The sequence below is a fragment of the Hyaena hyaena genome, unplaced genomic scaffold, assembly GCF_003009895.1.
Source record: "Hyaena hyaena isolate Hyena2069 unplaced genomic scaffold, ASM300989v1 scaffold_786, whole genome shotgun sequence".
Lineage (NCBI taxonomy): Eukaryota > Metazoa > Chordata > Mammalia > Carnivora > Hyaenidae > Hyaena > Hyaena hyaena.
Genome location: NW_024081421.1, coordinates 520,989 through 547,811, shown reverse-complemented (window position 1 = coordinate 547,811; position 26,823 = coordinate 520,989). Strand labels below are relative to the sequence as shown.

The 26,823-nt window shown below is 41.8% G+C and overlaps 1 protein-coding gene across 5 annotated transcripts in view; it reads left to right on the top strand.

Annotated features, from left to right (window-relative positions):
* The first annotated feature begins 18,492 nt into the window (after positions 1-18,492).
* Positions 18,493-26,823, top strand: part of PPP4R1 (protein phosphatase 4 regulatory subunit 1) — a 61,260-nt gene continuing 52,929 nt past the window's right edge. For 3 of the 5 annotated variants that reach the window (XM_039219087.1, XM_039219089.1, XM_039219085.1), the window contains exons 1-2: positions 18,493-18,587; positions 18,795-18,839. In XM_039219087.1, the coding sequence (XP_039075018.1) occupies positions 18,581-18,587; positions 18,795-18,839 (52 nt within the window). In that variant the 5' untranslated portion in view covers positions 18,493-18,580. The remainder of the gene's footprint in view (positions 18,588-18,794; positions 18,840-26,823) is intronic. The other 2 variants (XM_039219088.1, XM_039219086.1) reach the window with 1 other exon arrangement.

The following is a 26,823-nucleotide window of genomic DNA, read 5'->3' as shown; positions in this document are numbered from 1 at the left end:
CCAAAAAGAGTAATATCATTATTCTTGAATTTTGTAAAAATGGAGAGTTTCACAAACCCATTATCTTTGACGTCACCCCAGTATTCATAAAGATACAGATGCTTTTGAGAATTTCAGTGATTCAGTGTCTTTTCATAGCTGCCTTTTTAATCTACTTTGCATTCTTAGTGAATTGCTGTAAACATGGCCGCAGGTTAGGGAAGGAGAAGGAACTGGTCACATGACCCTGACCTTCTCTGACCGCCTGTCTTCGCCGGTCTGGTCCCCAGGCTTCTCAGCAGGGTCTTCAGAGATTGAGAGCACAGGCCTTGGTTTATCGCCCCCTGTTCTTTCAATACAAAGGTGTCTTCTATGGAAACAATCTTACATTCTTATACATGAAATTTTGAATATCTCTCTCAAGGTGCACCCCTTTGATGTTTTAAGCTTTTTCATGGCTGTATAACACATATTCTATTTAAGAAGAGGAAATTGGAAAATGTGAAAGAACCAGTTATTTAATGCAAATTTGTGAGGTTAGTGCATGACTTCCCCACAAGCTTTGTGTCAGTGGCCCTCAAAGTGAGGCCTCCCGGTCAGCAGCATGGATCAGGATGCTATGTCAGAAATGGGAATTCTCAGGCCAACCCTAGACCTACTCAATCAGGGTGGGGCACAGGAATCTGTGCTCTGAAATGCCTTCTGAGCTATTCCCAGCAAACTACAGTTTGAGAACCACTGTTATAAGGATTACACAACTCACTCTGCAGACAGCTAAACTCCCTAACCCAAGAGGGTTGACTGAATTCATGGTCAACTAGGGGTGCCTGGGTGGCTCAGTCAGTGGGCATCTGACTTCAGCTTGGGTCATGGTCTCACGGCTTGGGAGTTCAAGCCCTGCATCGGGCTCTGTGCTGACAGCTCAGAGCCTGGAGCCTGTTTTAGATTCTGTGTCTCCCTCCCTCACGGCCCCTCTCCTGCTTATGCTCTCACTCACTTGCTCGCTCTCTCGCTCTCTCTCTCTCTCTCTCTCTCAAAAATAAATAAACACTAAAAAAATTAAATTCATGGTCAACTAAAGCATGTCAGTTACATAATTATTTCAATCTAATATTTGTTGGAATCCATTATGTTCTTGAATAAATATCTCTTTAGTCAACAAATACAATTTAAGTGAATATGCTACAAAAATTGCTTGCTCATTCTTTTGCAAGTCCTCTGGGCTAAGGCAGATGTGATAGCACGTTAGCAGCAGAGTGTCCAGCAGACATAGGACTGGACAGCGTCAGGCTCTGTGCTGACAATACAGAGCCTGCTTTGGATTCTGTCTCCTTCTCTCTCTCTACCCCTCCCCAAACCACACACTCTCACTCAAAAATAAATAAACATTAAAAATAATTTTTAAAAATGTGACTCAGAGAAACTGCATAACGTTAGTACAGCTACAGTTGTCTATTGGCCTCCGAGCTTGTAATCCTGGGGGAACCTGAAAGGTTGGTTATTTTCCATGTCTTCTTTGTCAGGAGAGGCAGAAAGATATGGTACTGCCCTTATGCAGCCAGGCAACGCTCTCCTGGAGGAGTGACCAATGCCAGTTTTATTCAAGGACCTACACAGTATAGCCAACAAGACCTTAGGCTAGTTACGAAGGGTCTCCCTTGCCTCATTGACAGCCCTTTAATGTATAAACCGGAGCACTGCTGTAGGGGTGTGCTTCACTTAGGACCTCTGACCAAGCACTTTGTTGGTCCAGCCTCTTCAAATTCACCCCGACTGTTCCCAGAGGACCTTCTGCCACCTTCTATCAAAGCACTTAACACATTTCGTTACAATTGGTTTACTCTTTATCGTCCCTATACCGCGAGCTCCTTGAACATGTTTTTCCTACAGGACCCTAATACTGAGGCATACGGAAGGCATTGAGTATTTTTCTGAGTGACTGAACGACACTTATGTAGTAGACCTAGTACTTGGACATCTGCTTCCATCTGAGGGCAGGACTTCCTGAGAATAAATTGAGATGGAGGTGAAGCTTTGTCCATCAGCATCCCCGGTGAGCACTAGCGCTATTTGACAAGAAAAATAATGCTAAATCCTGTCCTAGGATAAGTGGGGTCCTGGGCATGCTGGTTTGGATTGGCATATGTCATTTTAGAGCCTGAGTCCAGAGGCCTGCATAGAGCCAAGATACAGCATCCTTGAGAGGTGACTTACAAAGCCGTGGAGACTAGCCAGAGGGTCATCCATCCCAAAGGTAAGTCGGGAAGGAAGACTTCAGCAACAAGCTGAGGGGATGAAGACCAAGAACGTGGGAGACTGGGTCTTTCCCATGTTCTGCTTTCATGTGGTGGGATCCATATGGCCTCCAGGCCAGCACTGCTCCCTAAAGGTGCCAACTGCATGTAACAGTTATGCACTAGCAGCTGTTAGGTGCTCTACATGCTTTTTCAACTGGATCAACTATCAGCGGCTCTATCCATCACTAAGATGAACTGAATCTGAATATAGGACTATAGGTAATAAGAAAGAGTCTGCCTGACATGCCTAGCCATTTGAATACTCGATGAGGTCCTTTTTGCTCCCTGCACCCCAGCTGCATTCCAAGGATTAATCTCCGTATCTTCCGTGTTTCTGATTATGAAAAAAGTCAGGTAATACATCTACATATACCACAGATGTGGTCGAGCTTGTTACCTCTCATTTTGTCATTTCCCATCCAGTTCTGGGTTTAATTCCTTCTCCCTTGACCCAGCCAAAGCGCTGAACTTGGCATGTGCTCAGTTTTTCACTTTGGGACTTGAACGCTCTAGAGCGTGTCCTCCCAAGACCTCCCAATCCTGGACCATGTAAACTTGTGTATTTGTCCCAGCTTGGCTCCCAGTCCTGGGCCCAGGTCCACTGGCGGGGGGGGTGGGGGTGGGATGTTAGATCTTTTAAAGAAATACCTCTTTCCACTATACCCTACTGGTGCACTAGGAAGACGCTTTATCTACAAAATCAAAGTACCTTGATAATATTCTTTCCCGCCTTTATTTCTTCAGGAGAAACTTGTCCTCACCCTGCCCATTGTAGTCAAATAAGCATGTATAACATGTAAATTTTAGGGGGACCTGGGTGGCTCAGTTGGTTAAGCTTCCGACTTCAGCTCAGATCATGATCTCGCGGTTCGTGGGTTTGAGCCCCGCATCGGGCTTTGTACTGGCAGGTAGCTCAGAGCCTGGAACCTGATTTGGATTCTGTGTCTCCCTCTCTCTCTGACTCTCCCCTGCTCATGCTCTCTCGCTCTCTCTCGCTCTCTCTCTCAGAAATAAATAAAACAGTAAAAAGATTTTTTTAAACATGTAAATTTTTAAATACAAAGTAATTTGTATTGCAGTACAATATATGTAACATGAAACATACCATTTTTAAGTATATAATTCACTGGCATCGAGTAGATTCACATTGTTGTGCAACCATCACTACTATCCATCTCCAGAACTTTCACATCTTCCCAAACTGAAAGTCTCTACCCATGAAATACTAACTCCCCATTTCCCCCTCCCCCCAGGCCTGGCTACCACCATTCTATGTCTGACTCTACTTCTAGGTCCCTCATATAAGTGGAATCATACAGCACTTGTTCTTATGCGACTGGTTCATTTCACTTCAAACAATGTCCTCAGGTTTCATTCATGTCAGTGTCCTAACTTTTTAAAAAAATTTTTAAACATTTTATTTATTTTTGAGAGACAGAGAGACAGAGCATGAGAAGGGGAGAGGTACAGAGAAAAGGAGACACAGAAACCGAAGCAGGCTCTTAGCTAGCTGTCAGCACAGAACCCAATGTGGGGCTTGAACCCACGAACTGTGAGATCACGACCTGAGTCAGAGGCTTAACTGACTGAGCCACCCAGATTCTGTGTGGGGCCAGTATATGAGTGTGTGTGTGTGTGTGTGTGTGTGTGTGTGTGTGTACCACATTTTGTTTGTCTATCCATCCATCAGGGGACACTTGGCCTGCTTCTACTTTTTGGCCACTGTGAAAAATGCTACATGAATATACAGTATATAAATATCTTTTTGAGTCTCTGCTTTCAATTCTTTTGGGTATTCCAGATTGTATGGCAATTCTGTGTGAAATTTGTTGAACCACCATACTTTTTTCCACAGCAGCTGCACCCTTTTACATTCTTGCCAACAATGCCTGAGGGTTCCAGTTTCTCCACATCCTTGCCAATGCTTGTTATTTTTTCTTTCTTTTTTTTTTTAAATAATACCAGTCTAATGGGTATGAAGTGATATGTCATGTGGTATTGGTTTGTATTTCCCTAAAACTTAGTGATAATGAGCATCTCTTCGTGTGCTTATTGGCTATTTGTATCTTTTGGGAGGAAATGTCTATTCAAGTCCTTTGCCCATTAAATATATAAAACAATTTTTACTGTGATTCAGGGGAACTCATTTCTCAGAGATCTTAAATAAATATAAAAACATTTTCATCTTATTATAGGCTAGCATCCCTTATCAACCGTTATTGATTTGGGACATATTGAGGAAAAAATAAAAAGAAACTGTAGGTAAGTCGAATTACATGCATGGAAATATGCATATTTCTTCATTATCTACATTTGGCCAGAACACTGAATACATATCATGGCAAAACACCAAATAACCAAATCTTAAAAACCATATTCAGCCAAAGCTTGGGAGAGTTCCAAATTCACTCAAAGCTGAAACAGAAGCTGAATATCACCATCACAGATTAAACTTCTGAAGTAGAAAAATAAGTGACATGTTATCAAAAATTTAATTAGAATTATAATTTCACCCTTCAATATTTTAGGTAACCAATATTTTAAAGTTTGAAATTGCAGCGTAGGAATGAAATTAGTCAATGTTGTCATCTGTGACAACTTTTGTAGTCATTTCATTGCATATTCCTGACTAAACTGCCAGCAGCTCATTGAACACATGGCATTAATCTTTTATGCATGGCAGAACAGAATTCGGTTTTCAGTACTGACTTCTCTCAAAAGAACTGTGTACCTAGGAAAATCTCAAAAATACATTATATCTTCAATACCAAAAAATGGTTGTCACACCGCAGTAAACCTTTGGCAAGCTTTAAATTTTAATGTGTAGTTTCTACAGGCTCAAATCTATAAAGAATTGTCTTCTTCTCAGGAAACCATCAAAACTCTATAGAGGAGAAAGCAGGAAACAACCTCCTTGACCTAAGCCACAGCGATTTCTTACTTGACACATCTCCAAAGGCAAGGGAATCAAAAGCAAAAATGAACTATTGAGACCTCATCAAGATAAAAAGCTTCTGCACAGCAAAGGAAACAATCAACAAAACTAATAGGCAACTGACAGAATGGGAAAAGATAGTTGCAAATGACATATAGGATAAAGGGCTAGGATCCAAAATCTATGAGGAACTCACCAAACTCCACACCCAAAAAACAAGCAACCCAGTGAAGAAATGGGCAGAAGACATGAACAGACACTTCTCCAAAGAGGACATCCAGATGGCCAACAGATACATGAAACGATGTTCAGCGTCCCTCATCATCAGGGAAATACAAATCAAAACCACACTGAGATACCACCTCACGCTGATCAGAGTGGCTAAAATGAACAAATCAGGACACTCTAGATGCTGGCGAGGATGTGGAGAAACGGGCACCCTCCTACACTGTTGGTGGGAATGTAAATTGGTTCAGCCCCTCTGGATAACTGTGTGGAGGTTCCTCAAAAAATTAACAATAGAACTCCCCTATGACCCAGCAATAGCACTGCTAGGAATTTACCCAAGGGATACAGTAGTGCTGATGCATAGGGGCACATGTACCCCAATGTTCACAGCAGTACTTTCAACAATAGTCAAAACATGGAAAGAGCCTAAATGTTCATCGACTGACGAATAGATCAAGAAGATGTGGTTTATCTATAGAATGCAATACTACATGGCAATGAGAAAGAATGAAATCTGGCCATTTGTAGCAGTGTGGATGGAACTTGAGAGTATTATGCTGAGTGAAATAAGTCAGGCAGAGAAAGACAGGTACCATGTGTTTTCACTCATATGTGGATCAGGAGAAACTTAACAGAGGATCATAGAGGAGAGGAAGGGAAAAAAAAATAGTTAAGGAGAGGAAGGGAGGCAAACCACAAGAGACTCTTAAATACTGAGAACAAACTGAGGGTTGATGGGAGGTGGGGGAGAGGGGAAAATGGGTGATGGGCATGGAGGAGGGCACTTGTTGGGATGAGCACTGGGTGTTATATGGAAACCAACTTGACAATAACCTATATTTTTAAAAACAGCATATGAGGGCTATTGATGTAGTAAAAATAAGAAAAACTAAAAAAAAAGAATTATCTTCTAAGTGTTCTTACATCGTCTACTTTTAAGTTTATTAGAAGGAACAAAATGTATTTGAGATACCTAGTTTTTCTCTGATACCTCTTTTTTCCCCACTGTTGACACATTTTAGTGTATTTATTTGGATCAAGGATAGTTTATCATGGAGTTATTGTATGTCATTTCGGAACTTTTATCTTTGTGGACATGAGGTGGCAAAGTTCACATTATGATTTGAATATCACCCTCATGAGATATAAAGAATTTTCACACAGAACTTTTTTTTTAAAAGACTCTGGCCTTAAGGAGAATTTTTTTAAACCTAAATCAAATGCAGTTGTTACAGATTATTTTGATTAGTGACAGAATTACAACAACAAACAATTCTGAAAATATTGGAATCATGATATAATCACTATTCTATTCCCTTATGTTAATAATTAAATTTTTATGATAATTTTTGGCTCCAAAAATATATAATGTTCTTTCTAACATTACCTCTCTTAGGGCGCCTGGGTGGCTCAGTCAGTTAAGCCTCTGACTTCGGCTCAGGTCATCATCTGATGCCTTGTGGGTTTGAGCCCTGCGTTGGGCTCTGGGCTGGCCGCTGACCATTCGGAGCCTGGAGACCACTTCTGATTCTGTGTCTTCCTGTCTGTCTGCCCCTCCACCACTAGTGCTCTGTCTCTCTCTCCCTCAAAAGTAAAATAAACATTAAAAGATTATTTAAAAATAAACTCTGTAAAGCACTCTATTTACTTATTTTTTAAACAGTCTCTTATAAAGAAAAGATTTCACCATATTCATTAATATTGCAGCATTTGCCCTGGCAATTGTGTTTATGTAGCACTTTTGATCGGCAGAATTTGAACATTGGAAGTTCATAAGGAGATGTTCTTCCAAGTTATATTTAGAATCCTTAATTACATTTGAAAGAGCATCTTCAGATAATAACAACACATCCATGCCACAGTTATTCTGACTATCGACACTGTCACACTCATTAGATACTTTGGTGGGCTGTGAGTGTACTTGATCATTGAGCAGGAGCCTCTCAGGGGTTCTAGAAACGTCACTCAGGAAACACTGGAGTGTTGGCCTTCCAAAGGCTGAAATCAAAGCTGAAGTTAAATAGCAGAGTTGGGCCGAGCACCAAGACTGAAGTCAAATGCCATTACATCCCTAATATATGCATTATTTATTTCTAAAACAGCTGAAAGAAATGAGAGCCCCGTGAGCATGGGGATCTTAGTCCTTCCTAAGCACCATTACATTTGGGGGGCTGTCGTTTCCATTCTCTGAAGCAATGACAGCTAAAAATAGAATGCACTCAGAGGCCAAGTTTGTTGGAATTCAGCTAGATCTACTAACATTACTCCTCACGTCAGTAATTTTGGATGCTCAGAATGGATGACTCTTTAATAAGTTCTCTGTTGAGTTTAGTGACTGAGTGCTTACCATCTGCCAGCCACTGTCTCAGCACTTTATAGGTACCAACTCCTGCAGTCCTCAAAATGGCCCATGAGAAAGGCACTTTTGTTTTGCTATTGCCATTTCACAAACACGGAAACCAAATCAGAAAGAGGTGAGGCACTTGCCCCAAATCCGCAGACATGGAGTGGCAGAGCCAGGACCCAGGAGCCTGGGTCCTACTGACTCCACCATGCTGCCTGTGTGTGAGTGAGTCATGTGGTGATGGAGGGATCATCCCGTGATTGGCTTCAGATGCCCTGTTCTCTCAAGTTCCAGGCCTGGGGACTTTGACCAGTGCTTTATGTCCAACAGGCTCAGAGGGTGCAGGAGGAGACTGAGAGTCCCAAACTGCAGCTGAGGAAAGCAGGGTTGAAGACTTAATAGGGGAGGGAAGAAATGAAGGGTAAGAGAGAAAAGATGGGAATAAAGCAAAGGGTGTATACTGGTTTCTTTAATTTGCCTGGGGAAAGGCAAAGTTTACCGTGCTTATAGAAGGACGCTTTGCTTGATGAGGCAAAATAATTACTAAGTAATCAAATTGACTTAGGTAAACATTTCCTCCTCTTCCTCTTTCTTCTTTCCACTCTCTCTTCCCCTCCCCTTCTACTTTCTCCTTCTCTCCACCCATCTCCACCTACCTTTCCCCTTGCCTTCCTCTTCCTCTCCCTGCCATTCCCCTCCCGTTCCCCTTTCTCATCTTCTTCATTTCTCCCTAGAGATGATAAAGAAAAATTCACTGTTTGAAATTCTTGAGTGCTGGATTAGATCTTGTCACACAAGTTCTTCTGGAAGATGCAAATTATCTTTATTTCCTTAGTAATCATTTTTTTTAATTTTATTTTTTTCAGTAATCTCTACACCCAGCATGGGGCTTGAACTTACAACCCCAAGATCAAGGGTCACATGCTCTACTGACTGATCTAGCCAGTGCCCCTAAATTTACCATCTTAACCATTTTGAAATGCAAAATTTAGTAACATACTAGTTAAGTATATTCACATATATTAAGTATATTGAGTATATATTTAGTTAAGTATATTCACATTGCATGCTTTATTTATAAAATAAAGTAAAACATGCAATCAGAAAAAAATGCTCAGATCATAAGATAGAGCATGAAAAATTATCACAGAGTTCACATATGCGCAAACTTCACTCAGGTTAGGAGATAGAAGGTTTCTAACCCCCAGAAACCCTGCTAAAGTCCTTTTTCAATGGTATCTACCCATCCCCCCCACACCCATCCACCGATTAATCTCTAAACTGACTTCTAACGCCAAAGATTAGTTTGCCTGTTTTTAAAGTTTGAATAGAAAGAATCATCCAGAATGTATTCTTCAGCATCTGGCTTCTATCAGTTAATGCTACACCTGGAGGTGTCATTCATTTTATGGTGTGTGACAGTGACAGTTGCTCATTTCTTTTTGCAGCTATATAGTATTCCATGATATGATTATACCACAATTTTATATATTCATCCTAAATGTTGATGGACACTTGGATTTTTTTTCTAATTTGGCAGTTTTTGCAAATAATGGTGTGCATATATGTACCTATCTTTTGTGGTGGAATTGCTGGATCATAGGTTCTGCCTGTGTTTGGCTTTAGTAAATATTGCCAAATATTTTCTTAAGTGGTTGAACTCATTTATATTGCCAAGGGCATTGTATCAAAGTCTTGTTGCTCTATGTGGTAGACAGAACAGTGCGCCCCCTGCAAAGAGGTCCACATCCTACTTCCCAGAACCTGTGAATATGTTACCTTACATGGCAAAAGGGACTTTGCAGTTGTGATTAAATTAAGGGCCTTGACAGAGAGGGATTATCCTGGATTATACAGGTGGGCCCAATATCATCCCATTAGTCCTTAAATGTGGGAGAGAGAGGAAGAAGAGTGTCGGAGGGGATGTGACCATAGCACGGTAATGTTGCTGGCTATAAAGGTGAAGGAAGAGGGACAAGAGCCAAGAAACACGGAAGTCTCTAGAAGCTAAAAATGGCAAGGAAATAAATTTTCCTCTAGATCCTCTAGAAAGGAATACAGCCCTGTTGAATGAAACCTTGATATAGCTCAGTAAGACTTGTGACAGACCTCAGACTCACAGAACTGTAAGATAATAAATTTGAGTTGCTTTAAGTCACTGCATTTGTGGTAGTTTGCTAAAGCATCAATAGAAAATTAGCAGACTCCACATCCTCAACAATATTTGGTATTATCTTTCATTATCTGGTGGGTGCTTTTAATTTATATTTCCCTGACAGAAAATTATATTAAGCACCTTTTCATATATTTCTTAGCCATGTGGACATACTCTTACAATGTCCATATCTATTGCCCATTTTCCCATTGATTGTTCTTTCCTTATTGATTTGTGTAGTTCTTTGTAAATCTTTATCTTACTTTCTTTGTATATCTTTGTATTTATATTATCTTCCACTCTATATCATGGGTTTTCCCTCTCCTAATAGTGTCTTTGGATAAGAGAAATTCTTTTTTTTTTTTAAGTTTATTTATTTTGAGAGAGAGAGTGCTGAAGGGGTAGAGAGAGAGGGAAAGAGGGAGAGAGAGAATCACAAGCAGGCTCACCATCAACAAGGAGCCCAATGCAAGGCTCAAACTCATGAACTATGAGATCATGACCTGATTGGAAATCGAAAGTTAGAAGCTCAACCAACTGAGTCACCCAGGCACCCCCGCCCTTTATTTTAAATAGACAACAGGATTTCTAAGACCATCTTTTATCTTTTTTTCTCATAACCAATGGTTTGGGTCTGTTTAAGTAATCATTCCCTACTCCAAGGCCAAAAAGATATTTTTCTAGATCTTTTCAAGATTTATTGTTTTACCTTTCATACTTGTATCCCAGTCCCTCTGGAACTGATCTTTGTGTATAGAATGAGGCAGGGGTCAAGCTTCGTTTTTTACCCCCTCACATGGTACTCCGATTGACTCTGCACGAGCTTTCCATTATAACTCCACAGTGTTACTTTTGTCTTTCTCTTACTACTCGACATTGATGCTGCAGTTGTAAATCAGGCATCCAGACACGTGTCGGGCTGTTTGGACTCTATTTCATTGGTGTATTTGTTATGTCCACTCCAACACTACACACGCTTCATTTTTGCAGCTTTAATATAAGTCTGGATATCCAGTAAAGGAAGTTCCTCTCCATTTGTTGTTGTCCTTCAAAATGATTGGCTATTCTTGTCTTGGCCCTTTGCATTTCCACATAGACATTACAAATCAGACTGTTGACACACACACACACACACACACACTACTCAGATTTTTATTGGGAATGAATTGAATCTATTGCAATTGACATCTTTACAAAATTGAGTTTTCTAATCCAAGGCCTTAATATAGCCTTACATTTTACTTAAGAACTTAATAGAGTTCCCTCGATAATGTTTTTCTAGTTTTGTATGTAATGGTCCCGCATCTCTTTCATTAGATTCATTTCTAAGATTTGACTTTTTTTTTTTTTTTTTTTTTAACAGAGAGAGAGCAAGCCTGTGTGAGCTGGGGAGGGACAAAGGGAGAAGGAGGGAATCCCAAACGTGAGGGAAACCTCACGACCTTGATATCATAACCTGAACCAAAATCAAGAGTTGGACGCTTAACTGACTGAGCCACCCAGGGGTCCCTAAGATTTGACTTTTTAAATGCTGTTGTAAATTGTACTAAATTTTTAAATTCTATGTATAACTGTTGGGTACTGACACATATAGAATAGACCTTGTGTACAGTGACTTTGCTAAATTTACCTCTTAATAGTTTATTTGTGGATTCTTGTATTTTCCACATATACAATCACATCATTCATGAATAATGACAGCTTTACTTTGGAAGAGGCACATTTTACGTAGGAGAATGTGGAGAAATTGGAACCCTCATACATTACTGATGAGAATAAAAAATGGTGTGGCTACTTTGGACAGCAGTTGGCAGTTCCTCAAAATACTAAAGATAGAGTTATCATATGGTCCAGCAATTCCAATCCTAGGTATATATCCAAGTGAACTGAAAGTATAAATCTATACAAAAACTTGTACAGAAATGTTTATAGCAGCATTATTCGTAATAGCTAAAAAGTAGAAATAACCCAAATGTCCACCAACTAATGAGTGGACAAATAAAATGTGTATCTGTATAATAAGGTATTATTCAGTCATAAAAAGGAATGGAATACTGATATATGCTACGACAGATATGAACCTTGAAAACATTATGCTCAGTGAAAGAAGCCAGTCACAAAAGACCACAGATCTTACAAAGCCATTTATACAGAATGTCCAGAACAGGCAAATCCATCCAGACAGAAATAGATTGGTGATTTCCCAGGGCCAGGGAGGTGTGTCGAGGGGGTAATGGGGAATGATTTTTAATGGGTACGCTTCTTTTCAGGGTGATGAAAAGTTCTCAAACTAGATGTGGTGATGGTAGTACAACTCTATGAATATTCTCAAAACTATTGAACTGTATGCTTTCATGGGTCAGTTTTATAGTATGTGACTTATACCTTGATAAATGTGTTTAAAATTTTTTATGTAGGATCTTGAAAGCTTTAAAAAGGAGGTAATGTTCTGTAGTATAATATCTGAATTGGAAGATTTTTGGCAATTCTTATTTTTTCTTTCTACTGTTTTGGATTTTTATACATGTATTTTTGTAACTGGAAAAATCAAAAAGAAGAAATGTCATAGAGATTTAGTCTCTCTCTTCCCCTCTCCCCCCAACAGAAACAACAACAACAACAATAACAACAAACAAAGCAAGAACATAGTTCGAAGAGAAATGACTTGGCACCTGAGTTCAAGATCGTCTTAACCCAGCTTAATTTGGCTTAAAACAGTAGAGTTAAATGGTGGTAAATGGTAGCTAACAAAGCAAAGGGCATTTTGTGGAAAGACTATATACATATTTTTTTTTAATTGAGGTAATTGACATACAATATTATATCAGTTTCAGGTGTACCACACAGTGATCAGACAGACATTTGTACACATTGCAAACTGGTCACCACAATAAGTCTAGTTACTGGGAAGATGCTTAATATTAAGGCACACGTTTATCATTTTCATAGACTTGATATGAGCAAAATATTAGAAAGATAATTTTGCATGCTTGGCCAGAGTAAATTGAAAAAGCTTAGTTAGAAGCTTTGGTTTTGAAGTGGTTAATACTTTGGTCAGGATTTTAAGTGAGAAAAGAGTGAAAAGGTGATTACATGTTTTAGTGCTTAAATCAGCAGGGAATAGTGATGGCCTAGTTGGCAAAACCATACACGGAAAAGGACAGAGGCTTCCCTGATGCCAGAGAAATTGGCTAAGCAACAGTTTTGATGGAAAAGTCATGAACATGATGATAGATAAATGCTGTTAGAATGGGGATCCAGTGTTTGAATCCTAGCTTTCCCATTTGTGATCTGACTTTTTACAAATTACTTAACCTCTTTGAGCTTTGGTTTGTATTATTTTAAAAATGGCAATATCAATACCTACTTCACAGGATTGTTTTAAGGATTAAATCAGGAAGTACATAAAAACACTCAGCATTAGGGCCCCTGGGTGGCTCAGGCGGTTAAGCATCTGACTCTTGATCTCGGTTCAGGGCTCAGGTCTTGATCTCAAGGCTCTGTGCTGGCACCAAGCCTGCTTGGGATTTTCTCTTCCTCTCTCTCTGCCTCCTCCCTGCTCACACATGCTTTCTCTTTCAAAATAAATAAACTTAAAAAAAAAAAGCACTCAGCATAATACCTGACACATGTATCTCAAAAATGTTTCCCAGTGGGGGGAACTGGGGGGAGGGTACACAGTATCTCCCTGTACATTCTTTGCAACTTCCTGTAAATCTGTAATTATTTCAAAATAAAAAGTTGAAAAATGTATTAGCTATCATGTGCATAAATTGTATTGTGTCATTGTGCTAATTTTTAAATTTTTATTTCTTTATCAAATGAAGGACTCAAAGACCAGGAACACAAGAAATTTGATCACAAAGAATTACACAGAAGTGAAATGAGAATGGAAACAATTTCTTCTGAATCCTAGAACCACAGGGCAACGAACGTTACTGTGAAGTGACCTTAAAATCAAGGTATAGTTCAATTGTGGAGTTCATCTGGGTTTCAATATATGGTTTACCTATGTCCACTTCCTGGTTGCACTTGACTCATCCATCCAAATTTCAAATAACATTTCCTCAGCATGTATTGGGGGGGGGCGGGTAGGCTCTTCCACCTTGCTTTGAATTGCAACTAATGTTTTCTGCATTTTAGGAGATAGGCGCAAAGAAAACTGACACTGCTGTTGTAATGGATTTATTGCTTGCCACTTTCACCTCTTAGTTTTGACAATAAAGTTAAACTTTGTGAAAGGTGCAGCTGGAGTAACTACACGACTGTCAGTGGAGAATCCTTTTGGCTCTACTAACGTGGAAAATAGCAGAGAGCTGCACATGATGGATGAGAAATGGGGTTTATTTTCCTTTATACTTGGTTTACAGTGGTGGTTCTAACACGATGCTCTATTCTGTTTAGAACAAGCTGATGCTAAGAAACTTGCAGCAGAGGCTGACCGTGAGACAGAGCTTATGCTCTGCCCCATTCTATGGGCAGCCTTCAACTCTTTTAAACAGAGAGAGAACGGCCTGAACAGGGGTGACTGGGAAGGGGCTCAGTTCTGTAGCTATTTCTCCGTCTATTCTTTCTTTCTTTCTTTTTTAGATGGTCTGAGAAAATGTATCTTTAGCAGATGTGAGTAAAAAGAGAGTCAATGTCTTTGAAAGACAAAACCAGACTATGAAAGATCTAGGAAAGGCTAAGATTTCACCTTTTGGAATGTCACCTTGACACGGAGCTTTCAAGGGGGCCGGGAGAGGCGAGGAAAAAAAAGATAAGAATTTTACACAAATATTCACCTTCATACAATATACCAAAATATGTAAAGGAGGCTTTCGGTAGGAGACTGGTAATTAATTTTTTTTGAAAGTGGAAAATGTTTGTTCTTTTTACTTAGGAATGGCAGTCTGTGAGGGACATCTCACCAGCCTGGCTCCAAAAAACACAGAGATGAATCAAAATGAATGTTAAAAATCTGTTTAAAAAGCACATTCTCGTATTTTTCCATTTTCAAATGGATTCATTTTTTTTATTATTCGAAACAATAACTAATAGATCTGCCTTTTACAGATTTTCAGCTTCAGGAATGATCATTTGAGGAAAATAGTAAACAGTTTGATTAACAATACAAAAATTAATAAGTGGGATAGCATCAAGCAATGCCAAGTAGGTCTTTTTATTGGCAAGATTTTCCCCAGGAAATTCATTGTTTGTTTTTGAAGAGCCAAAAACATCGATTTCCAAGACTCCTAGGCATCTAGTGGAAGTTTTCACTAGCATTTGAAAGATGACGAATTCTGAGAAGTTCAGGCCTTCATAGCCACATAGTTGGATAATACTTTTGAACAAATTGACTTGTAGGGTGCCTGGCTGGCTCAGTTAGGGGACTACATGGCTCTTGATCTCTGGGGTGTGAGTCCCAGCCCCATGCTGGGTATAGAGGTTACATAAAATAGGGGCGCCTGGGTGGCTCAGTAGCTTAAGTATCCTACTTCAGCTCAGGTCATGATCTCACAGTCTGTGAGTTCGAGCCCGTGTTGGGCTCTGTGCTGTCAGCTCAGAGCCTGGAGCCTGCTTTGGATTTTGTGTTTCCCTCTCTCTCTGTCCCTCCCCCACTCATGCTCTGTCTCTCTGCCTCAAAAATGAATAAATGTTAAAAAAAATTTTTTTTAAAGAGATTACATAAAATAAATTGACTTGTGACATTCAGATTCAGAATTTATACCTTGTGTTGTGCTCTGACCACTAAACAACATGCAGCTTCTGGAACCCACAGACTACATTATAAGTGAAATTGGGGTAAGGCTATATAGAAAAATGAGTGCTATCCTTTGTTTAAATATTATAAGAAGGGAACAGAGTGAATTTTATAAATGCTGGTTTAAAACCCATTGATCTCATCTTTAAGAAAGGAAAGAAAATAAAATGCAAAAACCATGTACTTGTGCTGAACTGTGAATAAGAAACCCTTCAGTGAAATGTCTAAAGATGATACTGACTAAAAGGACCTGTAGTAACATGTAAAGCAGGTAGGATAATAAATGCATAGTTCCTGAAGAACAGCAACATTACACAGACCTTCCTCCTTTCCTGCCTTCCCAGAGAACAGTGAGATAAAGCTTACTGAGGCCTAGCTACAAAAGGCAGAGTTTGTCTTTTCGTATCCCAGGCTAGCAATTGGTACATAATCTCTATTTTACCACCATCACTGAGAATTACAAATCTGACATCTGGGTATAATGTCCAGATAGCTTTTGTCGTCTTTGTATACCCAGTGGCTATTATTTTTGTGTTGTTACAAGATCACCAGTTAGTGCAAAGAGCCAAATCCTCTTCCCTCCACCTTTCTACCCAGAAATTGCTAAAATGCGAAGTGTCAACAAGACAAATATCCACAAGCAGGGCAGAGCTGTGATGGACTGAGTCAATTGGGACTGGGTTCTGTTGTAGTTTGTGAATTGCTGTCATTTTGAGAATCAGTGTCAGCTGAACTCACATAAGGGCATTCTGCAAGGGAAAGAAAGAAATAGGATATGAGTTTGGCTTTCAGTTTTGTTTTGATTTTTTATAAATTTTTTAAATGTTTACTTATTTTTGAGACAGAGAGAGACAGAATGTGAGCAGGGCGAGGGGCAGAGACAGGGGGAGACACAGAATCCGAAGCAGGCTCCAGGCTCTGAGCTGTCAGCACAGAGCCCAATGTGGGGCTCGAACTCACAAACTGTGAGATCATGACCTGGGCCCAAGTTGGATGCTTAACTGACTGAGCTACCCAGGAGCCCCTAGTTTTATTGATTCTGTATTTGATAAAATTAAACACACACCTGGAGTAATAGGGTCTACTCCGATTTTTGTTGCTTTTAGAAATATAATACATACCACACGATGTGCTCCACCTTGTAATATCTGTAAGGCAAGTTTTGGGGATAGCTATCTAGAACCCATTTTATTACACAGAATTATGGATTTCGGAGAATCAATCTGATCCTTAGTCTGATTCTCAGTGGCATTAAATACCAATACAGAGGGATAGGATGCCCACCCACCTGCAGTCAAAAGTCTTTGTAAAACTTTTGATTTCTCCAAACTTTTTTATAGTCTACTGTGACTGGAAGCCTTACCCATAACACAGTTGATTTGTATATAATATGTATTACATACCACATGCTTACAATAATACCGTTTTCTTTTTCTGGTATTTCTAGGCTATGCCGTTTGAGTTTTCTCCAATTGTTGCAAATCTCCAAAATTTTTTCCAATATAATTATTTTTAAAATTCTACACACAGTTCAAATCTGTGGAGTTCAAGGGTCAGCTGCATAGTGTTCTTGGTTAAGACCACAACGCGGAAAGGGACAGGCTGACCAGAGGAATTCCCTCTCCTCTCCAAGAAACCGGACCTGCCAATTTGGTATCAATTAAACAACTGGGTGTTTTGTTCTCCACTTCTGGAGATTACAGTTTGGAGGTCTTAGGTGGGATACGAGATAGGTTAGAGTCTTGAAGATAGGACAGTGTGAAATGGAGTCAGAAAACCTGGATTCAGCCTCCACGTTACACTGGAGCTAATCACTTAATATGTTTTTTTTTTTTTTTAAAAAGCGGAATAATAAAGTCACTGTAATAGTGATTTCAGGCATACACCTCAAGTGCTAGCAAAATTATTTAAACTAAAGAATGAAAAGCTAATCATAGGCCCCCTTCACCGAGCATCTCCTAGATAGGAAGTACTCTCTGGGTTCCTTACATTTTCCATTAATCCCAAACATCCTGCATTTACAAATGGGTTACACACCTAAGTAAATGACAGAATGGAGATCTGAGCCCAGGCCTGCCTGCGCTCTTGCTGGAGAATTTCCCGCTTTGTCAGCGAAGGATGGGCAGGACACGGGGGCAATAACCTGTGCTTCAGACTTAACCGCGCCTGGGTGGGAAAGTGGGCTGCACCACGATGACTTTGTCACTTAACCGCTGTGCAGCCGGGCCCCGGGCTTTGTTACCAGCCACTTCGCGAGGGCCCCCTGTGCGCTGGGAGGCGGCGCTTCCTCCACCCGGAGGGTGGGACCCTCGGCCTCCGCCGGGCCTCGGATCGCCGACGACGTACGTGCAGCCCTGGGGAGGGGGCGCGGGGCGGCGAACGGCGCACCCGCGAAGAAGGGCCGCGGCCGACGAGGCGGTGGGCGAGGCCGGTGACCCAATAAAGCGGGCCGGGCCGCGGGAAGCCCCGCCCGGGCCCGGTTCCGGGCACACGCCGCAGGGTCCCGGGCCGGCGGCAGCCTGCGCGCCCCCGTGGCAGCGCTCGACTTGAGGGCGCCTCCGGCCGTGGGTGTGAGCGCGCCACCGGGCCGGGCCGGCAGCGAGGGAGGCGGGGGGAGGGAGCACCGGCCGCCCCAGAGCCGCGCGGAGCGGCCGGGCGAGGCGGGGCGAGGCCCGGAGCCGGCGGCGCCCGCCCGCCCCCGGCGTCCGGGAGCCGCTCCGCCCGCGGCCCAGGCCCGGGCCCTCGGCCCGCCCCGCGCGCGCGCGCGCGCGCGTCCCCGCCGGCCCGTCCCTCCTCCTCGCCGCCCCTCCCGCGCGCGCTCCCCGGCTCCCCGGCTCGCGCCGCTCCATGTAGCCCCGGATCCCCGGGAGACCGAGGAGGAGGAGGGGGCGACCACAAGATGGCGGGTACGTGGCCCCCTGTCCTCCGGGCGGCGGCGGCGGCGGCGGCGCCTCCTCCCCGCGCCCTCCCTCCCGCCGCCGCCGCCCCTAGTCGCGGCCGGCGCGGGGCCCCGGCGCGGGGAGGCGCCGCGGGGCTGGGAGGGCGGGCGGCGGGGGCGGCGCGCCGGGTCCCGGGGGCGCTGACCGGGCCTTTCTTCTCTCCCCTCGGCTCAGACCTCTCGCTGCTCCAGGAGGACCTGCAGGAGGACGCAGACGGATGTGAGTGCGCCCTCCTCGCCGTCGCGGCGCCGGCGGCCCGCGGGGAGCGGCCGGGAAGGAAGGGCGGGCGGCGGCGGCCTGGGCCCGGCCGGCGGGGACGGGGCTCGGCGAGGCGTGGCCCTGGGCCGGCCGGGGCCGCCAGCTTGAGGGAGCCTTGCGTACGGGAAGGGAACGGCGCTCCGGGGCCGCGGGCGGCGAGAGATGCCCTAACGCCCGAGCTCGGGCTCTGCCCCGCCGCCCACCGTCGCATCACCCCTGGTGCCCCCACCCGGGCGTCCGTGGGCTCGGGGGCCGCTCGGAGTCTGTTCGGGGAGGAGAAAGTGGCGGGGCCCAGATTTGAAATGGGCGTTTGGGGTGTGCTTGTTAAGGTGGGGGCCCTCCGCGGACCCCCACCCTAACCTCCCCGCCCCAGGAAGGAAGAGGCTCGGAGAAGGAAGGTGTGTTTACTTAGAGTTGCTCGCAAGTATCACTCAGCGGCCAGCTGTATGGGAGCCTGGTCCGCGTTCTGCCGCCTCGGTTCGGTTGCCCTGGCTCTGCCTGTGTGGAGACTACATACCTGTAATTTCCCTTCAGCTCCTGGCAGTTTTTTGATTGCCTCGACACCCCCCTGTGATTTGTCGATTACGGGAAGGCTAGAAGGTGTGGCCTTAGCTGGAGGTACTGCGTTAACAGAGCGTATTTCTTTAATGCAAATGTGCGCGAATCACCCAGCTCTCCCTAAATATTACAGTTTCAGCTTTTCTTTGAGGGAGGGGAGTTTCAAAGGAGTCGATTCTTTTGTTTAAAAAAGCAAAAAAGAAAGAAAAACTTTGACATTGTTTCCAGAATAGTATCAGGAAGGAACTGATCTTTAGAAAGGAATTTGTTTATTTCGTGTGTACTTTTCTAAGCATCGGAAGATAATTTGGAAATTGTTCTGCGTTGAAATGATAACCCTGGTAGAATCTGTGGTGTATTTAGGGGAAAGCCTGCCTGATGCTGAGATTTATTGTGGCTAATACCTAGGTAAGTAACTCAGATGGTTGCAGTCTGCAATTGTTCTTTTAAATACTGTGTAGTTAATCCATAGCATCGTCTAATGTGGTTTCCCTTGGCCAAACTAAGCTTAATTTTTAAATTCCTAGGTGTTTTGAGTGAAGTAAGAGGCATCTACTATTCAGAAGGGTTCTCAAAAAAGAGTATTTTTAAAGCAAGTGACTCAAATGCAAACTTCTGCTACTCTGGTTTTTGTATTTTAAGCAAGAAGCTCTCTTAAACGGAGCAATACTAATGTAGTGAAGGACAGCTTTGACGTTTCACTTAATGTTTTACATTAGGCCACCTACCTGCCTGCCAGTAAGTTTGAAACGTTATTTAAGGCAGCTATAGATTGCTTGCAAAGTTAGGATTGGTGAGGTGGCTCTGATTGTTATCTCCAACGGGGAGGCTTCTCGTTTGAGTAATTAGGTTCAAGACTTTATAGAAGTAGAAGCCCCGTCATTCAGCAGGTGTTTAGTAGGAGGGTGTGTTGCAACAACTTCTGTGCTTTCCTTTATTTTCACTTAGGTGCCATTCACGCTTAAAGGTTGAGCGGTAGTGTCAGTCTCCTCATTGACCCTAAAGGAGCGTAGCCCAGAGGGGAAAGCACACCTGTGAGGAACTCAACAATGATTTATTCATGAGCCTCTCAGGACTTCTGGGGACTGAGGATGTGGCTCTGCAAAGGACGGTCGCAATCTATGCCCTCTAGTGGTTTTACAAGCAATTTTAATATAAGTGTGATAACGAAGATACTGAAGGCAGTATAACATGGTAGTTAATAGACAGCGCTCTAGAGCCAGACTTTTCCAGTTTTGTTCTTGCCGCTTTGGACAGACTCTTACAATTCACTTAAACCTCTGTGTGCCTGAGTTTTGTCATTTGTAAATTGGCATAGTAAGTATTGCCTACTTAGAGTTGTTTAGAACCTTACGTAAACTAATGCAAAAAAAGCACTTAGAACATTACCTGGTAGATGGTGATTATTATGTGGTGGTGGTTATGAGTGAAGAGTAGGGAGGCTTGAAAGAGCAGAAAAGTACTAATGTTGAACATTACACGACAGAATATATTTGTAGATGCTGCTAATGCTTGCAGGTAACTGTATAAAGGTTATTTTAGTTCCCAGTGCATTTTAATTTAGGATAAAACATTAGACATCTGAAGGCATAAATAGTTTATCTGCATATTTATAAGTTGATTAAAGATTTTGTTAGAGTAATTACTAATTTTTTTTTCAGTTGCTAAGGTCTTTACAGGTGATACCTTTATCCAGGATATTTAGGAACAGTCTTTGAACCTGTGGCCAGTTTGAAGGATCTCTTGCTGTCCATTATGTAGGGAGAAAGAATGAGGGAGGGGATATCTGGCTGTGATGCTTACCTAGGTCAAGGGTAAGAGAAGTACAGAGAAGCTGAGAAAGCTTGTCACATCCTGGAGAAGGTGGAGGACCAGAGATGTTGGAATGGAGCTTGGGCTGCCCTTACAACCAGAAAAGATCACAGGAGCCTGATTTTCTGTCTCAAGCAACGCTGGTCTGGCGGCCCGCCTCTGGAGATGTTTTGAACCAGATGCTGCCGCTTCAGCCAGGTCTAGATCGGTCTTTGTGATGGAAAGAAATTAGTTTCTGGCCAACTCTAGAATCTTGGTTGCCTTTCCTGAATGCAGAACCTAGAGTAAGAAGAGAGCGACTGCTATTGTACAGGTGATCTGCAGCTGTGGAGACGGAGGGGACCTGGGTGGGGTCTGGATCTTGAAAGGGGGGCCTTGCCAAGCCTTGATAAGAGTGTCAGGTCTTTTGATTTATTTTAAGCCCCAAAGTCTCTGTACAGAGCCCAGAGAAAAGTGGGTAGAATGAGAACAGAGTTGGTCAAAGACTGACTTGACTGATACAATACCCTTAGGAAAAAAAATCCAAAATCCTAATATGTGAAAGATGATGCATTACATGTACATAGCAGGAGGTCATAAAGGTAAGAAAAGAAAGTAGGTTACATGCTGTTAAAATTAAGTTTGGCTTAGGTTAAAAGTAATACTTTCCACACTGCGTTGTGAAACATACTTTGAATTTCAAAGTGAAAGCGACTTTCAGAGAGAGATTTTAAGTTTCTTTTGTCAGTTTTCCAAAGGTGCAGTTTTTACATTTCAGCATGTAAGTTGCTAGGTTTCTAAAACCGGTGAGATAGGACTTAAGATACAGTCAGATTAGATGAGTTAGCTTTATTGCACAGATTATTCTTCATAGCACTCCTGGGACATGTAGGCTGTGGTGTTCTGATATCAATAAACAAGTCACCTGATGCACAAAGGGACTAAATTATTTTCTGAAGAAATGAAACTCCTTAACTACCGGCCAGAATTTTAAGGTAGGCCTCCTGATTCTAAATACTGTATATGAAATAGTCTTTTCTTTTTTCTTTTTAAATTTTTTTAAATGTTTTATTTATTAGAGAGAGAGCAGGGGAGGGTCAGAGAGAGAGACAGACGCAGAATCTGAAGCAGGCTCCAGGCTTTGAGGTGGCTGTCAGCATAGAGCCTGACGCAGGGCTCGAACCCACGAAGCGTGAGATCATGACCTGAGCTGAAGTCGGACGATTAACCGACTGAGCCACCCAGGTGCCCCTGAAATAGTCTTTTCTTAAATTGCCCAGTTTACAACATTGAGCAGCCCAAGCCTGTCACATAGGCAGTTTGTTTGAACTCCTGTTTCACATATCCTTGAAGGTTAATCTGGCATGCTGCATATGGTTTACTTTAACCAAGAGAGATCATTCAAGTGACGCTTGGGTGTAATATAGCTTATTTAGTCTTTATGTTAACTTTTCTTTCAGCTGTAACTAGCATGATGTCGAAGAGCTTTTGGAGCTGTATTACGGCATGTGCCATACTGCAGGATTGTTCATGTTTGAAGAAGTTTTGGAAACCTTTCATACTACATGTATTGTTTTTCAGGTTTAGAGGGCACTGTTGGGCTAGAGTGAATTAAGGATGGATCCAGAATGAATTGGGTGTAACTTCTTTGCTGCACTTCTTTCAGAGAGTCTCTGGGCCCTCCCAACTACTTTTTGCAAACCACGTTTGATAAGGTTCTTAAAGTCTTTGCCACCTAGGGAATTAAGGAGCCAAAAACTGGGGCTGTGTCTGGTAGCGGCCAGGGAATCAGTTAAAAACCTGTAGGAAGGTGCCCTTGAAAGTCATGATATTTAGAAGCGTTGTTAAGTGGGGATTTAGAAGAATGAGTCATGAGACTTGTAGCATATTTTGATTGTTACCAACAAGACTGGACAGGAGAAATCTTTATTTAGGGATAATATAATTAATAACCTAGAAAAGTGTGCTTAAAAATGGTTTTTACTGATACCTACATGTGTATAGAATCAGTTAATGATGTGTTGGGTAACAATTCTCTCTAGACTTTTATTTTTTTTTTAAAGAAGGGAAAAGGAGGAAAACACTTTGTAAATATGCATGTCAGCTGCCTGGGCTTGTAGCTGCACTACTTAAAAAAAAAAAAAAAGTATAGGTTTCTGTTTGCTCTTTCTGCCTATGAAAGACAAATAGCCCTTGCTAGATAAAGTTCATTAGTCTACCACATTTGTTTAATCACTGAATTATTATTTCTAGTCCTTTCGCCTCAGTTCCTCCTCTCATCGAAACAAAGAATTTATATTTTAAGCTACTCACCCCTCTATTTGCCTTCTATTTTGGAATTTGGGATTTTTCTCTCTTGAGAGCAAAGAATTTTTGCCATCAGCTACATGATAGGGTTGGCAGTCCCTCGACTGGAATTAAAGTGTGCATTTAACTTAGATCTGAACATACACCTAATTGAGTCTTTTGTAAGGAGGAGGCAGTGGCACACTTGTGGAATTTGGACTAAGGAGGTTATAGGGTCTGTATCCCCCGTAAGTTCTGAGGAGGGTACTTCTACACACATCTTTCATCTGGCAGGTCACCTAAGGTCCCCCTTCTCCAGATCCATCCTCTGATCATCTTAACAGTTCAGTCAAGATTTCGTAGCTCCTTATCCCCCTAGGCCTGGGGTAGGCTTGGTCTCTGGCCTAAGTGATGTCAGCTTTGTTGGTGGTTGAGCATTTGTTGTGCTGTAATTGTGGAATACATTTCAGTGTATAGTTCTGTGCACAGGAGAGCACTTGGTTTTGTAAACGTTAGGCCTGCATTCAGATTCTGGCCCTCCCTTGCTGTTTATTCATTTATCATCTTGAGTAAGTTACTTCACTTTTCTCAGCTGTTCTCAATCTGAAAAATGTTGATGGACTTTTGGATTGATTCCAGTGTTTGGCTGTTACAAATAAAGCTGTGGTGCACACTTATGTGTAAGTCTCTGTGTGGACACACACATTCTTTCTCTTGGGTATATACCTACAAGTGGAGTGGCTGGCTTCCTTTTGAAGCTTTTTCCAAAGTGGTGGCACCATTTTACACTCCCACCAGCAGTGTGGAAGATTTTCAGGTGCTCCATACTCTTGCCAACATTTGGTGTGGGCAGTCTTCATTTTATTTTATTTGTTTATTTAAATGTTTATTTTGAGAGCATGAGCATGTGTCAGTGGGGGAGGAGCAGAGAGAGAGAGAGAGAGAGAGAGAGAGAGAGAGAATCCCAAGCAGGCTCCACACTGAGTTTGGAGGCCAGCACAGGGCTTGATCCCATCACTGTGAGATCATGACCTGAGCCAAAATCAGGAGTCAGACGCTCAACCCACTGGACCATGCAGGTGTCCCCAGTCTTCATTTCAGCCATCCTATTGAGTTTATAGAGGGGTTGTTTTTTTTGTGGTTTGAATTTGATTTCCCTAATGACGAATAATGTTTTTATTTTCGTGTGCTCATTCACCATCTAGATATCTTTGATGAAGTATCTGTTCAAATTTTTTGCCCATTCCTTTATTGGATTATTTTTTTTTTAATAAGAATTATGTATTCTAGGCACAAGTCCTTTCTCAGGTATGTGATTTGCAAATATTCTAGTCTATGACTTGTCCTACGAGTTTCAACAGTATATTATGAGGAGCAGAAGTTTTGAATTTTGATGTTCCATTTATTATTTTTTCACAAATGCCCTTTATCAGGTTGAGAAGCTTCCCTGCGTTTCCTGAGATCTTTTTTTGAAATTAAGAGTGGATGTTGGGGGCACCTGGGTGGCTCAGTGGGTTAAGCGTCTGACTTCGGCTCAGGTCATGATCTCACGGTTCGTGGGTTCGAGCCCCGTGTCTGGCTCTGTGCTGACAGCTAGCTCAGAGCCTGGAGCCTGCTTCGGATTCTGTGTCTCCCTCTCTCTGACCCTCCCTTGCTGACGCTGTCTCTCTCTCTCTCTCTCTCTCTCTCTCTCTCTCTCTCAGAAATAAGTAAAACATTAAAAAAAAGTGGATGTTGAGTTTTGTCACATTTTTTTCCTCCATCTATGATCTTTTTTAGTTTCTTAAATATTTACATTGATTTTTATGTTAAGTGAATGCCATTTTTTTTTTTAAATGAGAAATTTCAAACCTACATAGCCAGTGAACCACCACATACCCACCATTTAGCTCGAACTTTCATTTATCCCCTTCTAACATCTGGGCTTTTTGGTGGGGGAAATGGAGGCGGCAGCTAGAGTGCTTTAAAGACATCCCAGGTGTCATTTTATTTTAGCTATAAATATTTCACAGGGCATATACTTGAAGTGTGATGTTCTAATCTATGAACAGAAGGACGTCTAAGGTTACAGTGTAAGGTGTGGTAAATGGTGAAAGTTTAAATGATTAAATTCTGTAGGCATTTGCCTTGCTAGTTCTACAGCAATAAAGCACATTTAAGTGACCACTCAGTTCACTTTCATTTTGATCACCAAATTAACAGAAGCAACATCTTGTTTATTTTTATCATGCTAATCTCATTTCACCCTTTTGGGTCAATCTTTATGGTAGTAAAAGAATACTGGTGAACAAAAGTTGAATTTTCTATTTTGGTTTGCTCCATCATTTAGAGGGTCATATAAACTTTTAAAATTTGAGCTGTGCTGTACCTCTAGTGAGCCAGTGTTCCCAGAATTACTGAAATCAAGAGCTATGAATTTGTCCTTTAAGCAATATAACGTTTAGGCCCAGAGTCTCCCAGATAAAAACTGTATCCTAGAATACAGTTCAGATCTTGCAGGATTTAATAATCTTTTCCTAGACATCATCTAACATAGCTCTTTAGCTGCAAACAGGAGGTGGGAGAAATTTCTGGATTTTATGTATTTTTTTAACTTAACATTTATTGTCCTACTGATGTTGGGCATTATGCTGTAACCTTGCTTATAGTATTCCCCTGTGAGGTGCGTAGTAATCATGAAGTTACAAAAGTGGTGTCCATTGAGGCTTATCTGATGGTTAATAACAATTTGCTCAGTCACCTAACTTGAAAGTGTTAGGCTAATAAACCTGTGTGACACAATCTTTCTTTCTTTACTACATTTTACCATTACGTTCTTAACTGCCTGCCATTTTGACTTTCCTTAATTTATCACTTATTTAGGTCATTTTACCTCCTAAAGGTTCTAGAGGACATAAAGGTAGTAATAGGTTCCAAGTATCTAGTGGATAAAATAATTTTTGTCCTGAGTTGCTCCTGTCTGCCATAGAAATGTTGTAATTTACAAAATATACATTTTTTTCTTTGTGTTTTAAGCTCCCGTGTATGGCTGGGTCAGTCTAAAAGTGGGTAGGAATATTGATGAGATCTAATGTGTCTGATCTTTTCACCAGCTAATCACCTGAAGAGGTCATTCTAAACTCTGAATTTATATTTGAATTTATAGTCCAAGTCAGATTTGATATGTCATATTTACATTTAAATTTTAAAGCAAGGTAGTTTTTGGTAGAAATAACTTTAGAACTTCAAATAAATTCAAGACTGTTAGAGGTTGGTGGTAATTTGGACCTGGATTAGCTCAAATTTTATATGTGGACTACCTCTGGAAAAA